General features: G+C 35.4%; 1 protein-coding gene across 1 annotated transcript; it reads left to right on the forward strand.

The window, feature by feature from the left end:
- The first annotated feature begins 2,734 nt into the window (after positions 1 to 2,734).
- Positions 2,735 to 26,347, forward strand: LOC120084479 (light-inducible protein CPRF2). Its single transcript, XM_039040268.1, has 6 exons — positions 2,735 to 3,232; positions 3,403 to 3,499; positions 4,530 to 4,740; positions 5,416 to 5,491; positions 5,574 to 5,699; positions 25,783 to 26,347. The coding sequence occupies exons 1-6, from the start codon at positions 2,783 to 2,785 to the stop codon at positions 26,146 to 26,148; spliced, it is 1,326 nt and encodes a 441-aa protein (XP_038896196.1). The 5' UTR covers positions 2,735 to 2,782; the 3' UTR covers positions 26,149 to 26,347.

Below are 26,347 nucleotides of genomic sequence, written 5' to 3' on the forward strand. Positions count from 1 at the left end.
TATACAAATTATATCATTCATGCACTTATCAAATATAACTCATTTTCTTCCCAAAACTTTTCATTGATTATTGTTTTCATTTATGAAGACAACAATTTTTCAGATTTTTGTAGATATTTTTTCTTACTTGTATAAGTTTAGAAAAGAAAACTATTTAGTAAAGTTCAAGAAACTTCACTTACATGTTGAAAGCTAAAAAAGGTAAATTGGGTCATATTTTTGTGTAAAATAATAGTTCATTAGATTACAATTATATAATTAGGTATATTTATTTAGGCTATATTTATAGAAAGCCCTATTTTAGTCACATGTAAATTAAATAAAAATTATAATTTTAATCACATCTCTATTTCAAAATTAAATAAAACAAATATTCATTTAACCTTTTTAGTTTATTTTAAACTTAACTGTATTAAGATAATTAAACTAATGTATAATCTAACAGTTGATTATATATATTTATATATATCACAAACTCAAGATTTATAAATGTGTACTTCATTCTCAGGTTTTCTAAGCCTGCATTTCAAATACAAACTTTTTAAATACAGGCTTCCAAAACTTGCATTGTGTTTAATTTTCTTAAACTCAAGTGGTCTAAACTTATCAACCTAATTCCAGACTTAATATTATTGGGTTTAAGATTCCAAACCTACACACTAAACTCCCCTTAAATTTAAAGTACAAAGATTTTTCCCTTTTGCAAAGAAAAAAAGTACAGAGATTTTATAAAATGCAAGTTTTATGCATACGATGAAGGTGCCAAACAATAAATGGATGTTGTAGGCCTAATTTACAAATGATCAATTAATCAAGACCATTTGAGTTAAAGCATAGCCCAAGTACTATTTTTAGTACAATAGTTACTGAGATAGAAACCAAACTTCCACCCTAAAGGAAACGAATGCATGCCAATCGATGAGCTAACCTCACTTTAACCATTTGACCTTTATATTTGTGTAGGTTTTGATTCAATCAATATCACACATTTAGTAAAGTACAATCTTAATTTCCTATTTACGGTTGAATCTCTTTATCTATATAATTAAACTATGTGCTCTAAATTTGTCAAGATGAATTTAGCTCGATTGTAGTTTACATATTTTTTTTTATAGAATAAAGATTTGATCTCCATCACCACAATGTTATATTAAAAATAGTTTGCTCTATTTATCTACAATGTAGAGATTTCCTTTTCTGTGAAATCTCTCACTTTTACCTCAACTTAAATCTTTAAGTATGATTAAAAAAAACAAGATTTTTTTTTAAATTTTAAAATTTTCTCATTTTTGACCAATTTTGAAGTACTAAAATAAAAGTTATAATCAAGCAACATGTTAGGCTATGTTTAATGATAGGGGGAAAAAAAGGAAAATACATGTCTACCAGTACACATGGGAATTAATCTATGACCTAACAATTGTTTTTGTTTTTTTATTTATTTTTTGCTTGTTTATTTATTTATTTAAGAGCAATCGGCTATATCTAGTAATGGAAGCCAATAGATTTATGATATTATCAAAAGTCAATATTAGGAATTAATGGGAAGCATCTAAATGTAGTATAGGGATGAAAGTTGTAACCTACTTGCTTGTTTATTATAACTCAATATTAAATCGAATTAAATTATATAATCTAGATTCAAATTTCAATAATTTCAATCAATCAACTTTAAAATAAAAAATATATTTACATTACTTGAAAATTTTATTTATACTCAATTGTACGATTTAAATGCTAAAAGTCCACGATTTGGACCGATATTTGTTTAATAGAAAAGAAGATTATGACATTAGATGTCCTATGCCCCTCTAGTTGTCACCCAATAGAAATTTAATAAGAAGTTTTTAGTGTAAGAAAACTTAAAAGAACCTAGAAAGCTAGTGGTTTTATTGGTGTAAAAAGATGGACATATCATAGGATTAGGTAAAGTTTAGTAAATTTGGTTGAAATTCAATGGTGTTGGCTGGTCAAATGAAAGTATTACTCTTTCAAATAGAATTGAGATCGAAAATTCAAATAAAGAAAAAAAAAATAGAGGGAGGGATCTCTTGAATCGATTTCATTTACATCCTATTTTCAATTATCATTAGAGAACTAAAATTACGAAGACGGACTCTTATACTTTTTAAAAAAAACTCATTAGTGATAAAAGTGGAGAAAAATAACGTTCGAGCTAAGATATTGTCATAAGGATGGAAGGGACTCTTCGATCATCCAACAAGACAATTATAGCCATTAGGGTTGGCAAAAATTTCAGCGGAGTCGGGTCCTCGCCCCGAGATCCGACAGGGATGGGGAGAGTATCCATGCCCATCACTGTCCCGATTAAATTTATTATTATTATTATTATATAATGTTAATTACAAATATTTATATATATACATAAAAAAAGTCGTGGATGGATCTTCGTGGGACCCGTTTCTTTGGCGGGGAATCTCCGTCTCTGCGAGACCCGTTTCTCCAGTGAAAGATATCCTGCAGGAACGGGGATGGGGAGTCCCCCGTTCCGCCCGGTCCTGTTACCAACCGTAATAGCATACCAAATCCTACCCAAAAAAATAGGTAAAAAAGGGTATTTAAAAAAGAAGTGTGAGAACAAATTTCAAGCCTTACACATATAGCAGACGTCTACAAACAAAACAAACTATAAACGTGGATGTTTTTCATTGGTGGCGTATGGTGGTCCTTAAAGCACCGGATTGTTTCCCACGCGCTTAAATGCTTACACATTGAAAACGCGCGTACGACGAGGAAAACAAATCGAACTCTGACAACGACGATGCATACTTTCTTCTCATCGGAAGACCTCTCCGATAACTCCTTCTGGCCGCCACAGCCGGCGCCGTCATCTTCGCCGCCGTCTCATTCTCCTTTTCGGTCGCCGGGTCCTTCGTTGACGATGAACCGAAGCGCCTCTGAGTGGGCGTTCGAGAGGTTTCTCGAGGAAGTTTCGGCGTTGCCTGTGAATAGTTGCCCTTCGACTACTTCCGATCGCGTGGCGGTTTCTCCCGTGGATGTGGCATCTCCCGCTTCTCAGTCTTCAACGTCGAAGCGTGATGAAGGTGATGATGAGATTGTGGAGATCAAGAAGGCGGATTGTGATCATGATCGTTCTCAGCCAATTCCATCTTCGGATCCATCGAAAATGGTTCGGAGTAGTTCTGATCGATACCGTGTGTTTTTGAAGAATCAACTTGATATGGCTTGCGCTGCTGTGGCTCTGTCGCGGGTGATTCATGATTGTTTCTCTCTCTCTTTCTCTCTTGAAACTGATCGGTGTACTGTACTCTTGATGAATTTGGGATTTGAAATGCTGAACTCTAATTGCGTTTTGAGTAACTCCATTGGTTTCTTTTGAATGAGAACTTGTTTTAGCCATTTTTGTGTTCGGCATTGCAGGCTGCGTCTTTGGAGCCCAAAGGTCCAGTTCAGCCAGCCGACCATCGTGGGCAAACATCGAACGCATTCCAATTTGGCATGCAAGCTCCGGGCCAAGGTAGCTTCCTCTCGTTCAGTCTACGGATTTTATTATATTCATTATTTATCGTTGTCAAGCTCATTAAGTAGTTAAAGTTTATTGTTCCTATGGCTTTCGATGGCCGTTTTCCATTTGGAGTGGACAGAAGTATTGAGCAACCTCTTGTATATGAGAAGATCTAGTCCTTGAAGTCAAATTTGTAAAAAAGCATGCCGAATTTCTTAATTTTATTTTCCTGTTCTCTGTTGTGGGGAATGTTGATATATTGTTCTTGGCGGAGGGCGGTGTAATATTTCTTTAGAAGCCAAATCCTTTGAACACCCCGACTCCGAAGTGTTGTTTTTGTTTCATCAAGTTGAGGTTTCGTAATTATGAATAATGGTTTGAAAAGTTGCCGGATGTAGTGCCATGACAAAATGGCATGCAACCGGACTTTTCTGATCCACTTTGGTTCTATTGAATGTCTTGACTCTTTTCGATAATTTTATAATTATCTCTATCTGATATTTGATGGTGTTCATCTCCTGGTAGGCTAGTTCGATTTTTCTATTGATCTCCTGGTGTGCCCCCCCTTTTTTTTTTTTGTAATCATCCTCTCTGTCTTATTATTTGAAATCCTTTATTTCTATCTTGTTAGGTCTCTAGGTATTGTTTTGACCCCATTTTGTTTTCCTTGTATTTGATAGGAAACAAAAACCATTCATTGGTATGATGAATGGAATACATGGGGATTCCTATCGGATAACATTACAAAAAAACACCTCCATTGATTAAAAAAAATACCTCCATTTTTTTGGCTCCGCTTTTGGACAATGATTTTTGTAAGCTTCTTTTGTATTATTTCATTTTTCTCAATATAAGCTCAACATCTACTAAAAATAAAAAGAAAAACAGGTGTGCTCAAGATAACAGTCGATATATTTTTAGGGAATCTCACATTTTACAAGTTACATCTCTTTTCTTGATGCATCTTGCCCCTTCTCACTCTCTTACCATTTAAATTGTGTGCTATAACTGCAATATCACTTTTGCTCTATGGTGGCTGTAGCCTCTGATCGTGGTACTTCAACCAAAGAAAGTGAGGTTTCTGGTAGCCCACTTGGGATTCCATCCTTACCTGCAATACCTAAGAAACTAGGGGTACAACCTGCTCAAACAACAAGTGGATCATCCAGAGATGAGTCTGATGATGATGATCTTGAAGGTGACATTGAAAACATTGAGAATATGGATCCTGCTGATGCAAGACGCGCTAGGAGGTAATTTTGGTTTATTGTTCTGTGGACTTTGTTTCTCTTGCTTATGTCAAATTGTTAATCCTCTGAATTATCCAGCCGTTCATATTTCCGTTGATTGAGGATATGACTCAAGCAGGGATCATTTACTTTATTATGCTCTTCTATTATGTTTTTCACCCGTTATAATGTTTAGAGAAGGTATTGTTGTTATATCTTTTTTGATTATCTAAGTTCATCGTGTGCTCAACTTGTTGATCTACCTCGAGTCTCATGTCAAATTCCCTTCACAATCGCCTTCTACATTAACCAAAAAAAAAAAAAAGAAGTTACAATCTCACGTTCTGATCAAATATTTTGGAAAATAGAATTCTGTAATTTTTATGAGTAGAGATATATTAAGCATGTTTCACTTTACTTTGTGTTTGAAATCAACTATCCTCTTTTATTGTTGCTTCTATTGAAGAGTGTTTTCGTGATCTTTATTGGTTTTTGGGTAAGGAGATATCTCATCTTCCATCCTGTCCTCTTACTTGTCTAGTGAATGTTCTTATCTTAATGGAAGAGATTTCGTTTCTAATCAGTAAATAAATAAATTAGAGAGGAGAGAAAAAGAAGGCCCTATGGGAAAAATCAGTTCTTCTACCCAATTTGTTGCCCGGTCCTAGCTTTACTCACTTGACATTGATGGTGGCCTAGGATGTTGTCAAATAGAGAATCAGCAAGACGCTCCAGGCGACGAAAACAAGCACACTTGACTGAACTTGAGACACAGGTACTGTAAAATGTCTACCCTTATATGTTCTCGGGTATTTTTCTTATTGAAACAATTTCTAAATGTGGTTCCTTTTCTAAAGGTTGGTCAACTTAGGGTTGAACACTCTACTTTGTTAAAGCGTCTCACAGATGTAAATCAAAAGTACGATGATGCTGCTGTTGACAATAGAATTTTGAAAGCTGATATTGAGACTTTAAGAGCGAAGGTTAGTCATTTCTGGTTTGTTTGTTTATTTGTTTGTTTGTTTTTTTTTTCTTTCCTCTTAAAATCTCCCTTGGGGTTTGGAAGGAATGGAAAGCTTTCCAAAAAAAAATAAAGAAAAATAAAGAAAAATAACATAAAAGACAAAAACAAGGACATAAAGGACCATCTAATGAAAACAGAAACTAGGCATCTACGGTCTCCCATGCAGAATGATTTAATTTTTGATGCATGCCTCTTCATCTACCTTCGGCAATTCTTGATCCTCGAAGGTTGTATTTTCCTCCAGTTCCTTCACACCCTTATTTCTTGCACTCTGTCTTTCTCTATAAACTCCTTTCTTTTCTTTAACTTTCCACCAATTCCCTTTTTTGTTCATTCTTTTCTTCCACTCAAGAGTACCATTTTCCACATTTTTTTAGGCAGGAACCTGCTTTTTGCGTATCATAGATTATTTTTTCTTGGTTCCTAGAGAGCATTTCAGAGATAAGCATCTATGCATGATTCAAATGCACTTATAAGCTGTTTTCATAACTGGAAGATGACAAGAACAAGAACTATTTAAAAGTGCAATAAAAGCATAACTACAACCACCATGGATTGACCTAGTAGTTAATAAAGGTTAATGTAAATAGCAAAGAGCTCAAAGGGAATGAGTTGAAATCATAATTGCCACCTATCTAGTATTTCATTTCCTACGAGCTACATTGACAACTAAAAGTAGTAGACCAATGTAGTAGTCCCATGAGAATAGTCTAGGTGTCTAATTTGGACATTCAAAGTTATTAAAAAAATGGAAAAAGCATCAGAACCACATTAAAGAACAATATTGTCATGAATTGTTTTGTACCTCAACGAGTGAAGGTACATAGAGGTTTTTTTTTTTGGATAAGAAACTATTTCATTTATGAATGAGATCTCCAAAGAGTACAAAATGAGCCCATAAACGGGATTACAAAAGATTCCTCCAATTAGATACAAAGAAATTTAGATTGTAACTATTGAAGGGCTGCAAATTTTTAACCAAAAAAGGGCATTGAAAATGGACGATTCAAGAACATGAACATCCCTAAGGGATCTTTCTTTTCCATTGAAAATCTTAGAATTCCTCTCATCCCAATTCTTCCAAAGAATGGCTCTGGTTAATGCTGTCCCATAAGAATCCTTTTGTTGTCACAAAAGGGTGATCAGTGAACAACATTCTAACCCATGCAATAGTGTCCATGGAGCCGCAACATTCCAACCAAAAGCAGAAAACATAACAGCCCAGATTTCAGCAGCAAAGGAGCAGTGGAAGAAGATGTGATTTTGAGTTTCATTATCCTTTTTGCAGAGGCAGCACCAGGAGGGAGAGAGATTATGCCAAGGACATCTTTTTTATGTCTTATCCAATGTATGGAGACAGGAATGGGCAATTTCCTAAAGATGAAACTTGACTTTCTTAGTACAAGGAAATTTCCACAAGTGCTTGTTGAGATCCTTCATGGAAGAAAATGTTCCAGAGTCTGGGTGAGAAATTAAGGACTTGTCAGTAAAATAACCACTATCATCCAATTTCCAGATCCAAATGTCTTCCCTCAGTGTGAGATTAAGAGTGGGGATGAGTTGATTTAAGGAGACCCATTCAGAAATTTCATCCTCCTGAAGGTTTCTTTCTTCTAAAGTTCAGCACCCAAGACGAGGTATCAATACTCCAAACCTCAGCAATGGAGGCCTGTTTAGATTCAGCTATTGCAAAAAGCTTTGGAAAACACTTGTGGAGAATTTTGGTCCCAATCCAATGGTCTAGCCAAAAGGATGTGGGTTGGCCATTCCAAACAGAGCATCGAAAATTTGTAAGGATGTTGGCCATCTGTTTGCTAATGTGGAGCCAAGGACTTCATGATGATATGTGGAGCTTTGTAGAAGGTATATGGAGAAAATAAACTTTCTAGTGTTTGTTGATGCACCTTGATGACAGATGGTGCGAACTTTCAGAAAATTTAAATGCCCATGAATTGCACAAGTTCTACCATCACAATTGCTAATGTGGTGGTGGTTGTTGGTCACCACTGAGTCAATGATGAGATATTGATTGGATGCTTCTTAGGTAAAGATGTACTTTCTTTCTCGATGTTGTGGTACTGCTACCTCAACTACACTAGCGTGATATAAAAGAGGTATGATTTGAATTGTCCTATGATTGAGGTCATCGAGAAAGTCATACGACTCATGCCTCGATGATTTAAGGTCACCAAGGAACTTGAATAGTCAAAAGGCTTGGTCGGTGTTGCTTTGGTTTTGGAGGTAAATGGAGAGAAGTCATTTTATAAGTTCCATGATGATCAATTGCTGGATTTGTTGTCAATAGCTTTTATAGCACTGCCAGCCTAGGAAGTTATTTACTGGTCTATTGTCATAGGCTTAACAACATGCACCCGTGTTGTCAGATCAATGTTTAAAATATTGATGTATCAAACTTTCAATTATGTGGATATTTGATGGATATAGCAATAAATTATTAATATCGACATATATTTCTATAAATCAAATAATTTAGAAATTATAAAAATCATTTAAATTAATAATTAAGTTCTTGTCGCTCTCTAAATAAGTTATAGATCTTATTATTGTTATTTATATTTAAATAGATTATTTGGTGATTTTTTTAATACTTTTTATGGGTATTCATACACGATATCGAAGATGTCCATTTAACTTTGATATTGATGTCGAACTCTCTAATTAACAAATATATTGATATATTGACAGATATTTTAATCATTGTGTTGGCTACATCGTAGACACGTGAAAATCAGTGTTTATTTATTTATTTTTAAATTAAAAAACTGTTGCCTATTCTTTTGGACATTGAAAAAATAAATCCAGCCCCAACCCTTAAAAATAATCTCAATTTGAAAGAAGAAAACTTAGAAAATAAAAATAAAACCCATTTTCCTTCGGTCAAACTTTCTTCTTCTTTTTTTGTTTTTTGTTTTTTTTGTAATTCTGTACATTGCGACATATCTGGATGATTAGTAGTGATGGGAAGGCTTTCAATGGTTTTTTTTTTCTCTCTCTATGTGGGATGCCCTTCCTCCGAGTCTTTTGGTTGTTCTTGTTCTCTTTTGGAATATGATCTTGTTTCTTGTTACAAAAAACCCTTTGAACTAAAAGGAGAACTCATTTTTTCTGCTCCAAAATTGGAAAGAGGGAGAAAGAAAGTACCGACTAGGAGAGAGAAATAGAAGAATTAAAGAGGGAGATTAACCTTCTAATATCCTTACTAGGATCCAGTTCATGCGTGGGTCATACAAGAAGGAAATAAATAGGGGAAGAGACCCTTAAAAAGCTAGTTCTATGTGATCTCGAAAGACCGTTATCCTAAAAAGATTAAAGTCTTTCTCTAGGAGCTTAGCTTGGGTGGCATCAACATTGCTGATTGTCTGCAACGCCACCTGCCTTATTAACTATTTCTCCTTCTTAGTGTCACGTGTCACGAGCATGCTGAGTCTTCGGCCCATTTGTTTTTGCATTGTCCTTTTGTTACTAGCTTTTGGGATATTGTTCTACTGGCTTTTGGATGGTCTTTTACATGTCCTAATACCATTTTTGACATTTTGGCTTGCTTGTTGGTTGGGTCACCTTCTTGGCAGTACAAAGAAGATGATTTGATTGGTTATGTTGCATGCTTTCTTTTGGAGTTTGTGGGGTGAAAGAAATAGAAGGCTTTTTTGTGACTCTTTCTCCTCCTTTAATAGTTTATGGAGCTGGTTTTGTCTGCTATTTTTTCATGGTACAAATAGGGTGCGTGACCTTGATAAAGGACTAAGAGGTCATGGGTTCAATCCATGGTGGTCACTTACCTAGGATTTAATATACTACGAGTTTCCTTGACACCCAAATGTTGTAGGGTCAGACGGGTTGTTTCGCGAGATTGGTCGAGGTGAGCATAAGCTGGCCTGGACACTCACGAACATAAAACAAACCCTTTCACTCATTTTAGCTTATCTTTTTTAGTCAATAATTGGTGACTTCTTTGAAATCACCTTTAGGTGTTTGGGATTCTCTCCTAATTTCATTTATAATGAAATGTTTCTTTTACCAAAAAAAGAGACCCTTGGAAGGCTAAGAACTTGCTGTTTTGTAAAATGAAGATTCTTTATTTTAAGGACTTAGAGTAGCACTTAGGATGGTGTATAGGTGCTATTTGGTTTTTGCTACAGGTTGTTCCACCTTTTTTTTTTTTCTCAATTTTCTTTTTCTAATTTTTGATGGCACAGGTGGCTCACATTTAATATCCTTAGGTTTTGAAGTTGAATTTTTTTAACATATACACAATAGTTGAAAATTAATTTTTTTTAGGAAGAAACAAGGGGACCCAAAGCACCTAAAGGTTATTACAAAAGAGATTTTCGATTGGAAACAAAATAAGAAAGATAAATTCTTAAAAGGGTGCCTAGTTTTGCATTATTACTACTTGGTAGGCAAAACCAAATCCATGAAACTATCAAAAACAAGAAAAGGAATCTCTAAAGAGATGTTTATTACACTTTTCCTAACCAAAAGAAAGCTCGCAAAATGGCCAACTAAATTGTTTTCTTTGTACCATAAAACCGATGGCCGACCAAAAGAGAAGTCAAGATGTCAAAAATATTATCAGAACAAGCTAATGACCAGCCAAAAGCATCCAGAATAGTATGCCATAAGCGAGAAGCAAAAGAGTAATGCATAAACAGATGAACTGGGGACTCAGAATGGCTTTGACACATAACACACAAAGATGGAGAGATAGACATATATAGTATACGATGTTGAAGACGATCAATAATATTGACGACACCAAGGCTAAGCTCCTATAAGAAAATTTTTATTTTCTTAGGGTAATGATCCAGTCAAATGACAAAATATAAATCCTTTGTAGGAGGATCCGTTGTGTACATTAAGTCATTCATAAGAGATTTTACTGAAAACGATGAAGAAGGATCAGTAGTCCCCCTCCAAGAATTAGGAGAATGACGAAATCTAATGGAGAACAACAACTGGGATAAGGAAGCGCATTCAATAGTTTCAAGCTCATTAAGATTTCGGCGAAGATGTAAGTTCCAAGCCTCCCCATCTGCCGTCCACACATCAACCACCTTAATGTCAAGAAAACAAGCGAAATGAAACAACCTAGGGAAAGCCACTGAGAGGACACTACAATTTAGCCAAGGACCTTCAAAAAAAAAAAAAAAAAGATGAACCTGTACTGAGACAACACTGAGTATGAGTTGCAACCATATCAATATTTTGACAAATGAACCGCCACGAGATGTTGGTAGGGGTTCATTTATTTCTTTTTAGAAGGATCCTTGGCTTAATTGTGGTGTCCTCTCAATATATAAATTTAAATCTCCGTGGTCCTCTCAGACCATGGAGATTTAAATTTAAATATTGTGTCTCCAATGTGGCCATGTCCTACTTTTCTAAAAATTGGCATGTTTCCTTGTACACGCCATGCCATATCTATGTTGCATGTCTGTGCTCTTTAGGTCATAGGTCTATTGCTAATCAACCAAGTTAGGGATGTTGTAGGATGCCAATCCGATGCTTCTCAATCAAATGTGCACTATTGATCGGATGGACACGGTACAAAAGATGTATGATTAGATTCAAGGTCACCAACAAAGCTTTTTCCCTGAACATTCAAAAGGTTCCTCAGTGGCTTTGGTCAAGGAGATGTAACGTGAGAAGTTGGTTCACAACGTCTTTGAAGGTTTATGATTGTCGGGAAATTCATGGAAATATTCAATGGCTCTGTTGGTCTCCTTTCATAAGTTGACAAATGACAACATATGAAAGGCTGAAAGTGTACTATTGTTGTTTCTCTCTAGATTTAACTAAACATTGCTGGACTAGCCATCAACCATATTGAAAAGTTGCCATGAATGAAGTCTGTTTTCCATTGTTTCAATGGGGATCAATGTATCACCATTTATGACGCCAATAGGTGGTGATTGATAACCCTTCAAGAAACAATCCATTGGCGGAATTTCATTTCTTAGACTTGTGCTTTTGCCAGATCTGGTCGAGACTTCATCTCTCAGGCTTTTAGATGGTTGATTGCTCTCCCTAATGACAAATGGTCTCTCCTATCATTATCCCTCATTGGTCATTCTGTCAAGAAGAACAAGAAGACACTTCGGTTGAACTTCATTTGGGTGTTTTTGTGGTCAATTTGATTGGAAAGAAATTCCTTTACTGAGAAGAATTTTCATTTTGAGTCTCTTGTATTATCGCTTCTCTATGACTTGTAAATGTACATCTTTCTTTAGCTTATACTTCTCTTTTGATCAATTGTAGGCTTCTTTATAACTCCTTTGGCTGGGGTTCCAACCTCTTTTTGTAAATTTTACACATGTATAAATTTGTTATTTTAAAAAAAAAAAATCATCATCTCTTCCCTCCTGTTTCACTCGATCCTTCATGCTCACACCAATAACAAGAATGAAATTCCCCATTGTCCTCCTGACAGCCAAAATAGGAAATTTATCCATTTCGAACTATTTCAGACATCTTAATTAATATTCATACGTATTTGATAGGAAATGGTAACAATTTCATTGATATGATGAAATTACCAAAGGATGAGTGGATGACCTATTAAAAGGATTGCAAATGCTTAGCCGATATACACTATGTGAGGGTTGTATAGGTAACCAAAGAGATAAAGTAATCAAAACTACTCTTACAAAGAAAAAAAGGTAGTAAAAACTATGATTAGGTATCATTAAAGATACGAGGGTTCCTGTCAAGCCAAAGGGACCATTGAAAGGCACGATGGAAGTTTAACCATAAAATTTCCTTTTCCTCCTCGAAGGGATGGCCAATAAATACGATGTTCATAAGGGTCCAAATATCACTAGGTAGCGGAATTGACCAATAAAAAATTTGTAAGATGAAGTATCAAAAAGATTTGGCAAATAAACATGAGGGGAAAAGTGGGCTGTGAATTCCAGGACCGTTCTTGCACATGATACAACAGCTGGGAGATAAACAAAAACCAGGAGATTTCTTCCGGAGCTTATCATGAGTGTTCAAGCAAGTATGACTGAGCTCCCATAAAAAGAATTTAACTTTTTTGGGATACTTACCTCTCCAAACCAAAATAAATAAGTTTTCCTTTTCATGAGATGCTGATGATGACTAAGAACTGGAAAAGAGATTTGGTGGAGAAACTGGTTCCATAACCAAATGTCTTCATTATCAGTGAGATCAGCAGAATCAAGGGCAGTCGATTGTGTAGCCCTTTTATTTATTTATTATTTATTTTTTTAAGGAAACAAGACTTTCCATTGATTATCTAGCCCATTCTTCAATTCCTCCTCTACGAGCTCATGCCTCCTGAGTCTAAGGTTCCAAGAGTGGATAATCTCAGACAAAAAATCAGCAAAGAGCCCTTTGGTAGTGGTATGAAATTCCCACCTGGTTTAAGATCAGTTTTTAAATAAAAGCAATAACTCTCCTCCAGAAAGCTGTCTTTTCCTCAAGAAATCTCCTAATCCATTTAGCCGAGAGGGATTTATTTCTCTATTAGATGCCAATGATGTCAATACCACCTTCCTCAATTGCAAATCATTCTTTCAATTCTGTTAGAAACCTTGACCGGTATGAGGATGAGACAAATGTCCTGATATGCTTTTCCACCTCTTCAATAATGGAAGCCCAAAAGGTAAAAATCATAAGATTTTGAACTTTAAGAACCAAACACTTGAATAGAGTGGAAAAATCCAACAAAAAGCTGGTGATTCTTCATGATGATCAAGAGGTATTTATCTCAATTTTTTTGTTCATATCCTCTGGTGGTCCCCTTTTTTTTCTAAAAAAAAAAAAAATATTTAAAAAAAAAATATTTCATTAATGAATAAAATAAACGAATAAACCTAACACTGATAGGTGATTGCAATAGAAGTTGCCAATTAGAGCAAAATAAAATATAAGCTAAAATGAGAAAAAAGGTGCTTAGATTTGCACCAGAGAAATACAATAGAAAACACTAAATCCTTGAAACTACCAAAAGGGGAAAAAGAATATTCTGAAAAGGTGACTGTTACATTTGCCCCTAAGGTTCCAAAAGAAAGACCACACAAGAGTCCAGCAAAGTGTCTTCTTACTACCAGTAAAAGGATGACCGACCAGAAGTAGGGCAAGAAGATCAAAACTATTATTGGGCAAGGAAAAGATCACCCAAAAGCCTAAAAATAAACTGCCAGAATCGAGACCACCCAAGAGCCTAAAAAATAAACTGCCAGAATCGAGATGCAAAGGAGCAATGTATAAAGAGATGTGCAAGAGATTCAACATTCTGATGACACATGGCACCAAGAAGGAGAGAGATGCACAAAAGGCATACATTGTTGCAATCTATTAGCAGAATTGATGGCACCAAGACTAAGCTCCCAAAGAAATTTTTTTATTCTCTTTGCATAACAATCCTTCCAAATAATGATATACAAATCTTTCAAATGAGGATCCACTGTACCCACCAAATCAACCATAAGAGACGTGACAATGAAGCCATGGAAGAGTCAAGAGGCCAAGACCAAGTATCAGGTGAGTGACGAAGTTTGAAAATAAAAGATGAGATAAAGCCGCCCATTGTAGTGATTTCCAATTCCACAAGATTACAACGACAACATAAATTCCAAGAGCCCAGATCTGCACTCCACACATTAGTCACGGTAGTTTGAGGGTTGAGAGTTATACGGAAAAGACGAGGAAAGCAGATGAAAGAATACAGCAACTAAGCCAAGGATCTTTCCAAAAGGAAATAGACAGGCCATTTCCAAGACAACTCTAAGCCCAGCTAGCAGCCAAGTCAAGTCAATGGTTTGACAAATAATCCTCTAAGGAGATGTCGAAGATCTAGGATTAAGTATCAAAACATGGCACTTTCAGAAAATATTTGCCAAAAAAAGGTGGTGTAGAAACTATTTGCAAAAGTAGGGTGCTTTTCTTGTCCTTATTCATTTCACCTGTTTAAAAAACGGAAGTAATGTGATTTTCATCTTCACTAAAAACAGAATTGGTCCACGCAACGCACACATTTGGTCCACCTAAGCCAAATGCCATACACACATATGTACATACACACACATGTATATGATATATGCATGTTTTTAGTTTTCGTCATTTGTAAAGATGAGATCATTTGACTTTTTAGGTATTTTTATTGTCTTTTGAAAAAATAGAATTGCCTTTTATTTTCTTGAGCAAAATACACTTTTGGTTCTTGAGGTTTGAGATTAGTTTCTATTTGGTCTTTAAGGTTTTAAAATGAACACTTTAGTATCTGAGTTTGAGCAATAGTTCTAAATGGTCCTTGGACTGTTAGTTGACTAATAGAGAATGATGTGGCTATTAAGGCTTTGAAAGATTAGATTTTCCTTTGTGAGATTGATGAGATAAAATTCGATTCTGGAGTGTCATTTGCAGGCAGTAGTGAAGTTTAGGGTTTTCTCACAAATTGTACAAATTGGGGCATCATTCTGTTTTAATTCATTACTCCATAAAGGTAGAATAGTTGATGATAATTATGAATTGAGCCACTTGATAATTCAATTTACTTGAGCTGAGGATTTGGTGCCTTTGCGACAGTGGGGCGGTTGGTGTTGAATAATAATTTTGATAACTTATATTTTTAAGAATGGGGATGTTAGCATTTTCCATCTCATTGATTGTTATGGTGTGTTTGTTTCGTTGAGATTGTTTCCAAATCTTGAAATGAGCTTCCTCTAAGACATAACTCTTTTAACTTCTCTGGCTTTTGGTTATCTTCATCGATATCCACTATTTTATTTAGTCCATCTTCATCTTTCACTTACAAAAACTGAACGGATGTCGACATCTGAATCATCTCAAATTGATCGTTAGTTGACTAATGGAAAATTGACGTGGCAATTACTTATTGATTGGATTTAATGATTTGGAAAATTATATCAATATTATATTAAGTTTTGATGATTGGATAACATCTGCATCTTTTTCTTCTGTCTATTGTTCGTCCTTAAATTCCTCTCCTCGTCTGACTATTCACCCATGCCACCCTCTCCTCACAACTCCTAGTTTCTCAGAAATTTTGAACCCAATTCATTAGAGGACTGAACTCTGATCATGCCCTCCAATTTTCTTATCGAACCCTAAATTTCAATTTTTTTTTCCAACAAACAAACAGGAATACAATCTCCCAACTCAAGCCTTCTCTCATTCTTGCCAACCCTAAAGTTCGACTTTGGTTTTCTTTTCGTAGAAAATTTTGGAATAGTGGCTTAGGAATTCAACTTTTGGATTTAAATTTGATTGAAGGAAGAAGATTACGTGTGTGCGCCTTAGAATCACCATTGTTAAAGCGCAACACCTTGTGATTCTAGCTAAATATAGTATTCTTAAAAAGCAAAAATAATGTATAAGGGAAACGAATTGGTGGCACCAATTTGGTCACAAAAGAAGGAAAAGACGAGAGAGAAAATGGAGATAGCTAACTTTGCTGTCCGACCAGTGAAACTTAATATAATATTATTGACCATTTAGAACTATTTTTCGAACCTCGAGACTAAATGTAACCTTAAAATCTTAGGGACCAAATAAAATTCAACCCAAACTTTAGGAACCAAAAATGTATTTTTCTGTAAAATAAATGAGTAATTTTCTTCTAATTGAGGAGTCGAATGGCTAACCTAATCTCATCCGTACTTCCCAAGTAGGTTATTCATGTGTAATCATTTATTTGTATCGTATTGTCAAGGGATTTGTTGCATTCAACCAAATTGGTGCATCATACGATTCGTTCTACTATAGAAAAAAAAGTAATAATAATAAATCAAAGACATTATGCTTGTCTAAACTTGATGCTCATTGAGACAATGGTAATATTCTGATCAAGTTATTCTAAGGCTCTCATGTAATCTCCAGAGTTGAATGAATTTCAGATACATATATAAATATTTATTTTCAATAATTTAGAACTGAATTCATCAACCCTATCATACTTGTTTAAATGTTAAGATGTTCAACATATATCTATATTGAACTAATATGTGCATAAAGTTGTTCGTCACAACTTTAACATCGTTTTAGTTAACGTTTGTAAAGTTTTTAAGACTTAGGCATCAAACAAGGACATGATATAGTTTGTTTAATTTAGCTAAAAGATCTTACTGTGTGGCTAGAGGTCGCCTATTTCATTCTCATAATGTGCTGTCTTCGAGGTGACGGAAAAGGTAATCAATTACATCTCCATATTTGTAACAGTATTAGTAAATTTGATAATTTTTTTTTATTGATTTTTGCACCTTTACATAATCTATACAATCATGCAAGACAATATATTCCCCAACTTTAAGTTCATGCTCTTTGAAGCTCGATTTGCTAGTAAGAGGTGACACATCAAGTGCGTCGTATTGTTAGTCTTTTTGGGAAATACAATACTTTTGATAAAAGTGAGTATATAGGTTTTGGCATAACGCTGAACTTATTCATCCCCTACTTCATTTGGTAGAAGACCAAAATTATTCAATTCTGTAGCTAACCATGGTAAGCTAAGACAACTATTTTTCATAACCCAATTATTAAGGTGTATCCCTAATAGTTGTTTGCATAGTTTGTACCAATCTGTTGAAATTGTTCATACCAATCTGTTTCTTGAAAAAGTTCTCCATGAAAAAAACTTCCACCCAAAATGGATTTCATGGATTATGGGCTGCATATCCAATCCTAAATTTTCCATATTCATCAATGGAAGACCTAGAGGAAGAATTATGGCCACAAGAGGAATTAGACAAGGAGACCCACTCTCTCCCTTTCTTTTCCTCTTAGTCAGTGAAGTCCTAACATCCCTGGTTAACAGAATTTATGAAAAAGGCTTGTTTGAAGGTTTTGTGGTTGGAAATGATAACATCCATATCTCCATTCTTCAATTTGCAGATGACACCCTTTTATTTTGTAGAAATGATGGAATGTTAGAGACTCTTCGAAAAACTCTTGCACTATTCGAGTGGTGCTCCGGTCAGAAAATAAATTGGGAAAAAGCGACCATTTGTGGAATCAACATTGAAGAATCCAAGCAAGAAGCCGTAGCCTCAAGGTTAGGTTGTAAAACATTGCAGCTCCCTTTTTTGTATCTAGGTCTTCCCTTGGGTGGATATCCAAAAAGAGTGGACTTTTGGCAGCCGGTTATTGATAAACTTCAGAGTAAACTAGACAAATGGAGAAGGTATAACCTTTCAAGAGGTGGTAGGGCAACTTTATGCAATTTAGTTCTCTCTAATCTACCAATTTATTATATGTCTTCCTTCTTAATGCCAGAAAAGGTAATTTCTTCTATAGAAAGAATTATGAGAAATTTCTTTTGGGAAGGACATAAAGGAGGGAAGCTAAATCATTTGGTAAAATGGGAAATTGTCTCTAAAAAGATAGAAGATGGTGGACTGGTTCTAGGAGGTTTAAAGAGAAGAAACTTGGCTCTTCTAGCCAAATGGGGATGGCACTTTATGCAAGAGAACTCCTCTCTTTGGAGACAAGTTGTTAAGAGTATTCACGGCAGAAATATTTTTGATTGGCACACTTCTGGGAAGACACTTTGCAGCCTTCGTAGTCCTTGGATCAACATCTCACGAACATGGTTGAAAGTAGAATCATTGGCAGTCTTCAATCTAGGAAATGACAGCAGAATAGCTTTTTGGCATGACCCCTGGATTGTCAATACTCTCCTTAAAAACAGATTTCCTTCCTTGTTCGGAATTGCCTCCAACCAAATGGATCTGTTTTGAATCATTGGGATTCTCAAACTCATTCTTGGTCTTTATTCTTCAGAAGACTCTTAAAAGAAGATGAAATTTCAGATTTCCAGAATCTGCTCTCCTTGGTGTCCAACAAGGAGCCTTTAAACAGCTCAAGACTCTCGTACTTGGTCTTTAGAAGCCAGTGGATCCTTCACGGTAAAATCATTAACTAATCATCTCGCTTTGGACCCACCTCTTGACATCCGCCTATAAAGAGCTCTATGGAAGTCCAATAGCCCTTGAAGAGTGAACATTACGTTATGGATCATGCTTTTTGGAGCCCTAAATTGCTCTTCAGAATTGCAACACAAGCTGCCTTCCCATTTTCTTTCTCCCAGTCTTTGTGTCTTATGTAAATCAGAAGGAGAAGAGCTTCAACACTTGTTCTTTGACTGTATTTATGCCAGAAACTGTTGGAGAGCTCTTTTTAAAACTTTCAACATGAGTTGGACATTCGACAACAATTTTAGAAGCAATGTGCAGCAAATTCTTATAGGTCCTATCCTCAAGAAAACCTCAAATCTGATTTGGGTCAATGCAGTAAAAGCCTTGCTAGTTGAAATATGGTTTGAAAGAAATCAAAGAGTCTTCCAAGATAAAGAACATCCTTGGTTCATCCGTTATGAGGCTGCTAAATTAAATGCTTCACAATGGTGCTCTCTTTCTAAATATTTTGCAGCATATTCTCTCCAAGACATCTATCTAAATTGGCAAGCTTTCATCCATCTGGATTGATAGGTTTATAAAGTGAAGGGTCTTTTCTCTCCAACCAAGAGTGTTTTAGTAGCTTAGATTTTTGTTCCTGTTTTTCATTTGCATTGTATTAAGTTATTCGAAGGAGGTTTCACCCTCTTCTTTGTATTCGGTCTTTTTGTAAGAACTTTTCATACCGATGTGTTTGAGTTAATGTGGAAGTGACAAGGGTGCTAAGGGGGTATCAACCTAGTTGAGATGCCCAGGTGCGTCTCCTGATCCCGTGTCATGTATCGTTCTCTTTCAAGTACACATCTCTTGTACGTTCTTTTTATGCATTAATAAAAAGATTTGTTTCCTTTAAAAAAAACATCTTGTAATGTGACCACCATCTCCCCTTGTGGAAGATGAAACGTATGGGTCTCTTGTCACAATCGTTTTATCAATGTTGTAATTAAATACCAAGCTAATTGTATAAACCCAATACATTACACACCGTAAAATCCGACCATGTGTAAGTATGGCACATTACGGTCGTCTAACCGTCCATCCCTATGTATGACCGCGTTCCAATGCATGTAATGCATAACATTTGTATATTGTTCTGCCAAACCAATTCCAATCTGTGGCTGGATTGAAGGTAAAAGGTCGTACGATTCTGTAATAGTGTCGTTGTCTTCCATCTAATGACATTTAAACCACATGCTAGCAAAAAACATTAGTAATCATCTAAGCGTGAGCAAGTTAAATACATTGACATAACACGAGTTTATTGACAAAAAAGACATTAGTAATCATAAATACATTAGGATATAGTCCGTCATCAACAAGTATTTTACAACAAAACAGAGAAGGAATGTTCTTTACAAAATAGGATACATAATTTTAAGGCAATTCAACATTCATAATTAAGATGTGGAGTTACAAGCACAAACTCGTCTACTATGTCTTTCTTGCCTACATATTCCATAACGAGATTTAACCACTGGCTCTCGTCAGTTCATCTTGTTTCATATACACGAACTTCATTGACGTCTATTGTTATGCACTAATGTCGCGTTCAGTTTAATAGATTGAAAATTTGGGTCAGATCAATAGTTTTGTTGGGTATTGGTTCAAACTATGGTTCCTAGCATGACAAATAACGTGACAATTCATAATATAATTGTATGAGCTCCAAATAATCTAAGTTGGGGCTTCTTACAAGACAGTTATCCGTAACCGCATTGGTCCAGGAAATCTTCTATTGAATTGTAATGTGCTTTGCCAATCAACGTGTTGGAGCACAAGCTACAATTCTGTGGGGAGTGTTTCACTAGGTAAATATATTCTATAAAAAACTTGTGTCAACAAATGTAATCAAAATTATAAATAATATATGTTGCCTCAATTGTTTAGGTATATTGTAAATAAACTAACTATATTGGAAGTATATGCAAATGCCCATGCAATGACCATTTATGATCACTCAATAGGGTGACATCACTTATTGCGTGCATTTAATCGAGCAAACATTTGTATGCAATAAATGACAAACGTATGGAATTCCTTGTTCACATGTCATTGCTGCTTGTTTGAAGTTGGAGCGCATACAATCATATTACAAATTGCCATGTTATTTTTCGTGCTATGAACCACAATTTGAACCAATATCTGACAAAAACTACTGACTTGACCCAAATTTTTGATCTATTCAATTGGATGCAATGCTAATGCGTAGCATTGGACGTCCATGTTGTTTGCGTTTACAAAACGAGATGGATTGACAAGAGTCGATGGTTAAATCACGTAGTGGAATAGGTAGGCAAGAAGGGCATAGTAGATGAGTTTGTCACTATCGAGCTCCTAACTCCACATCTTAATTATGAATGTTAAATTGCCTTAAAATTGTGTATCCTATTTTGTATTATGTTTTGTTGTAAAGCATGTATTGATTACTTAATAGTAATGTATTTATGATTACTAATATCTTTTTTGCCAACAAACTCGTGTTATGTCAACATAAATTACTCATGCTTATATAATTATTAATGTTTTTTGTTGGCATGTGGTTTAAATGTCATTAGATAGAATACGACGACGCTATTATAACATCGTATGACCTTTCTGTATTGTACCTTCAATCCAGTCACAAATCAAAATTGGTTTGGCATAACAAGTTTACATATGTTATGCATTACATGCGTTGGGAAGTGGTCATACATAGAGAGGGACGGTTGAATGAATGTATCATGTCATGTCATACTTACACACAACCAAATTTTACGATGTGTCATGTATTGGATTTATACAATTAGATTAACATTTAATTACAGTGTTGGTAAAACAATGAACGAGCAGAGCAATTTCAATAGATTGATACGAACTATATGAACAACTATGATAGATATAACTTAATAATTGGTTTATGAAAGGTGGTCGCCTTAGCCTACCATAGTTTGCGACACAATTGAATAATTTTGGCTCACTACCAGATGAAGTAGGAGATGAAAAGTTCAATGTTATGTCAGAACCTATATACTCACTCTCATTGGAAGCATTATATTTTCTAATAAGACTAACAATATAGTGTATTTGATGTATCTCCTCTTACTAGCAAATTTTCGAAGAGCTGTAACTTATATTTGGGGAACAAGTTGTCTTGCATGATTGTATAAACAACTATGCAAAGGTGCAACAATCAATCAAAATGATTTGTCAGGCCCACAATTACTGTTACAAATATGAGGATGAGATCGATAATTTTTCTGGCATCCCAACGAAAATACTGTTATGAGAATGAAATAGGTGATAAGCCTCTAGTTACACAGTATGATCTTTCAACTAGATTAAACAAACTATAACACGTTCTTGTTTGACGCCCTAAATCCTAACAATTTTGTAAACGTTAAAGGTGGAACAGTGCTATGGTTGTAACGAACAATCTTATGCACGTATTAGTTCAATATAGATATATGTTGAATATTTTAATGCTTGAACGGATGGAGTTGATGAGTTCATTTTCAAATTATTAAAAATATATATCAATAAATATTTTTGTATGTATATTAAATTTAATTAACTATGGAATTACATGGGAGTCTTATAACAATTTGATTAGAATAGGCATCAAGTTTGGACAACATTTATTTATTTTTTTGGTAGCAAAATAACACTTGCTTGATCGCGTGATGCACCAAGTCGGTTGTATGCAATAAATTCCTCGACAATGCGATATAGATAATGATTGCACACGAATAACCTGTGTGGGCAGTACGAACGAGACTGGATTAGCCATTTTGTTCCTCAATTAGAATTATGGAAAAATCAACTCAATTATGTTATTTAGGGATAGGCAATCATGCGAGTCTAATTGTTGGTCTTGGATATGAAAGATGGTATTTGAACATCGTTACACAACCTGGAGCAACATATAATGATTTGAGAGGAAATGTTTTTTATGTTTATGATTGTTTATAATTTGACATCCTAAAGTTCTTTTTAATTTTGTTTTTTAGAATATTTCAAACCTTAGTGTACGTGATAGAATGAACATAAAAAACCGACCACTATATACAAGTCTTGACATCTAGAAAGAGGTGTGTCATTTCAAATTGAGGATAATTCTATTCAATGACAAGATGACGATGTTCGGCATCCCAACTTCTCAATTGAACATGGAGTACAATATGAAGTTTCAACTTTCATTAAACCGTGCACACCTATGTTCATGACGAAACCTCCAATGATGTTTGGTTCCTATTCGAAATAGGTCAATCCTCTCATACTTCATATACGGGTTTTAAGATCAATATGTGGCCTATCAAGTACATAATGAGGATTTTCATCATCAAACTATGATTCGACCAACCAAAAATGGGACGATTGTTCCTCCAATCCTCCACCAGAGTGCGAAAAGATGGAATTTGTCCAATCAATACCATAAGAGGATAAAGTCGGAGGGAAATGTACTTTGATCTAGATGATGTAAGGTCATAGCTCCAAATTTGGCAAGGCAAGTATATGTGACAAGGAATTTGTCCAACAAGGAAAGATAATAGATTGGTTTGAGCTAGACTAGGTAAAACAACCATTGTCCAACGAGATATCACACAACCGATAACTAGAGTTCTACTGATTGTTAAACCAACTTCTTAACCAAAGCACACTTTTTTAGGAACATAAGCCATGTACGTTCCATGAGAGGAACATTGGAAGTCAAATGTGGCACCCTCTTGAATAGTCGATGTGGCCGATTTATCGTACTGAATTGATGGCTGGAGACCCTGTAATTCCTGCTGTAATTTGTTCTTTCTTCACAGTTGCAGAGTAGGATTTTTTGGATTTTGATGGAAGAGGGAGGGGTGGAATAACCATAATACATAGACCATGTTCACTAAGGATATTGGCCATGTCTCGAAGGTTAAGAGGGAGGTATGTGGTAGGTGAGAAATCAGCCTATCAACGTTCCATACATAACCGTCGTTGGGTCAATTACTTCTGGAGAAATCAGCCGCCGATTGGGAAGGTGAATGTGGTCGACACGACACTAGAGCTGAACAATAATCGAAGATTTGGCCAGGTCTGTACGTAAGTCCACAGTGGCTGGAATAAAACCCAAGGAGTTTTGTTTGATCTTCACCATGTTGATAGCAAGGATAAGCCTCAATCAGTCTGATTCAAGACTGCTAAGAAACCTCCACAGCAATCTCCAATGTATTCTGAAGATCTGGTCATTTCATAGAATTAGGAGAAGATTTGTGATATCAACCCATCCTCCATATGAAGTAATTGAATCACATAAGAAAGAGAATGCAGTGCTAGTTGCCAAAATATCAAGTTTGAAATCGCCAATGGTTGTCCAAGATTCCTGACAACATAGTTTGGAAGCAAGGCGGGAGTCAGAGACATGGAGCAGAGCTTTGTTGTCGAGGAAATGATTAATTGAGCAATTGATGGATAGTGAGATCTAAATTGCCAATTGGATTTTTTAGTGTGATTGTCGATGCCGAGGAGGTGGGTGAAGCAGTGATAAGTGTTGTCGACTTTGGTTTCAAAACAGGGGAGACTTTCCATTGGACCACCTCACTAAAGATTTTGTTGATTGCGAATAGATGATGGAGGCTCTCTATTGTAGTCGGAGATCAAGGAGAAGGAAACCAGCCATTTTTATTTTTCTCTGAAAAAAGCTTCATTCGTCGGCATGAGTGTTGCAACAGAGTAAGTTCCACAAGAAGCCATTTTTGTTACTAAGCTTTTCCAAACATAGTGTGCTGTTTCCAGAAATCAATCTATTGAAAACTTGAAGTTGTAGGGGCTAGTCCAAAGGGAAATGGAGTAAGTTATCGATCGACCCTGTTCTGTGATGTAAGCCCATGTACCTTGAGATGAAGCATTAGGGCAAATAGTGAAGATTTTCCGGTTGATGAGAATGGAGCCTGGGGGAGGCTGAATGGCACCACTCGTGGTGGCCGGAGACGGTTGTGGAAAGGATAGGAAAATTAGGGGAGAGAGGAGAGTGGTGGGAGCATTAAGAAATACAAAGTCTAAGATAGTTTTAAAATTATAGAAGAAAAAAAAAACTTCATTATTGAAAGACATATACTTCGACTTCTTGATAAAAACTAACTAATGAATCATCGGAAGAACTATGAACTTGAGTTGAAACATTATAGAACCACTGCAAAAATCATGAAATCGCAGTTAAAGAACCACTAAGAAAACACCAAAATTGAAGACGAACTTCAGATGTAAGTATTAATAAACTATTGGGGAAACAGGCGAGGAAAGACTGCTTATTTCTTCATTGTCTTTCCTCAGTCATCAAGGAAGCCTTTCTCGTTTGTTCATCAGTTGAGGAATGGCAGTAAACCGAAATCATATGCTCTTCCTTCTTTTACGAGGCTACATGTGTAGTCTTTGATGGTAAGTTCTTTTTGTCTAAAAAGAAAGAAATTATCTTGTTAGGCTTCCATCCCTTTCGAACAAAAAATTCCGCATTTCTTGCAACTGTGCCCTGTCTTGTTTGTGTAGTAATTCAGGATATAAAAGCATGTCAACTATTATTTGTTCCACAACTTTTTATTAGTTGGTCTCCTCTTTTTTGGATGTTTGTTGTTGTTTTTCGTTGTATTCCTTCAATATTTTTTTCTCTCGATGAAAGCATGTTTATTCTCATTCATTTAAATAATTAGGTTAAAATAGTATTTTGGTCTTTATATTTTGAAGTTTGTGAATTTTTAGTCCCTCTATTTTCAATAAATCTTAAATTCAATCTCTTAGAGAATTATTTTTTATCGAAGTTAGTTAAATAATAACAATAATTTTCATACCAAGAAACACAATATGTGAACATGTTTTCAAAATTTATAGTAAAAATGTCAATAGACAACCATAAGTTTTTTAAAAATCAACAAACTGGACAATTGAAAGTAATAAACATCAAAGTATATGGACCAAAACGAAAAAAAAAAACACTATTAGTTCATGAAATGAAAGCACATTGGCGATGGTGGCTAGGTGGTGGTTTTATTCACATTCGCTTTTGGCTTTTGGCTTTTCTTCATTGGTTGTTTCATTGGCTTTTCACTTCATTTGTTGTTTTATTGTTTTCAGGTGAAAATGGCTGAAGAAACGGTGAAAAGAGTGACAGGAGTGAATCCACTACTAGTTGCAATGTCTCAGACTCAAATGCCATTTGTCAATACCCAAATGCCTATGCAATCCAACACTCAATTCTTTCATCAAAATATGTCTGCATTTGCAAACAGCCCTCCACATCATCAGAATTTGGAAGTGCCTGTGCCACCTAATCCTCCACCTATTCCACATGTTGGAAGATCACAGAATGACGTGGCAACCAAAAGGGCTGATATGCCCTCTGTGCACATTGATCACGTGCAGAAACAGGCCATCCATGGTCCAATGTCAGGTTGGGATGCAGAACCTTCCCATGCAACGCCAAACCACAAGAAGAATTGAACGCGTCGTTTCTGTAGCAATTTTTTCTCCTCTTATATTATCATGGGAGCTTGTGGGGATTTAAGGTGATTAATAAGAAATGAAAAAAAAAACTTTTCTTACCTATTGTTTTCATTTCATGCACCACTACTCTGTAATAAGACTTGGATCTTACTTGGTTAAGATTTTTTTTTAATAAAAGAAATCAGTTGGGTAGTTC

The sequence above is a fragment of the Benincasa hispida genome, chromosome 9 (assembly GCF_009727055.1).
Source record: "Benincasa hispida cultivar B227 chromosome 9, ASM972705v1, whole genome shotgun sequence".
In the NCBI taxonomy this organism is placed as follows: Eukaryota; Viridiplantae; Streptophyta; class Magnoliopsida; order Cucurbitales; family Cucurbitaceae; genus Benincasa; species Benincasa hispida.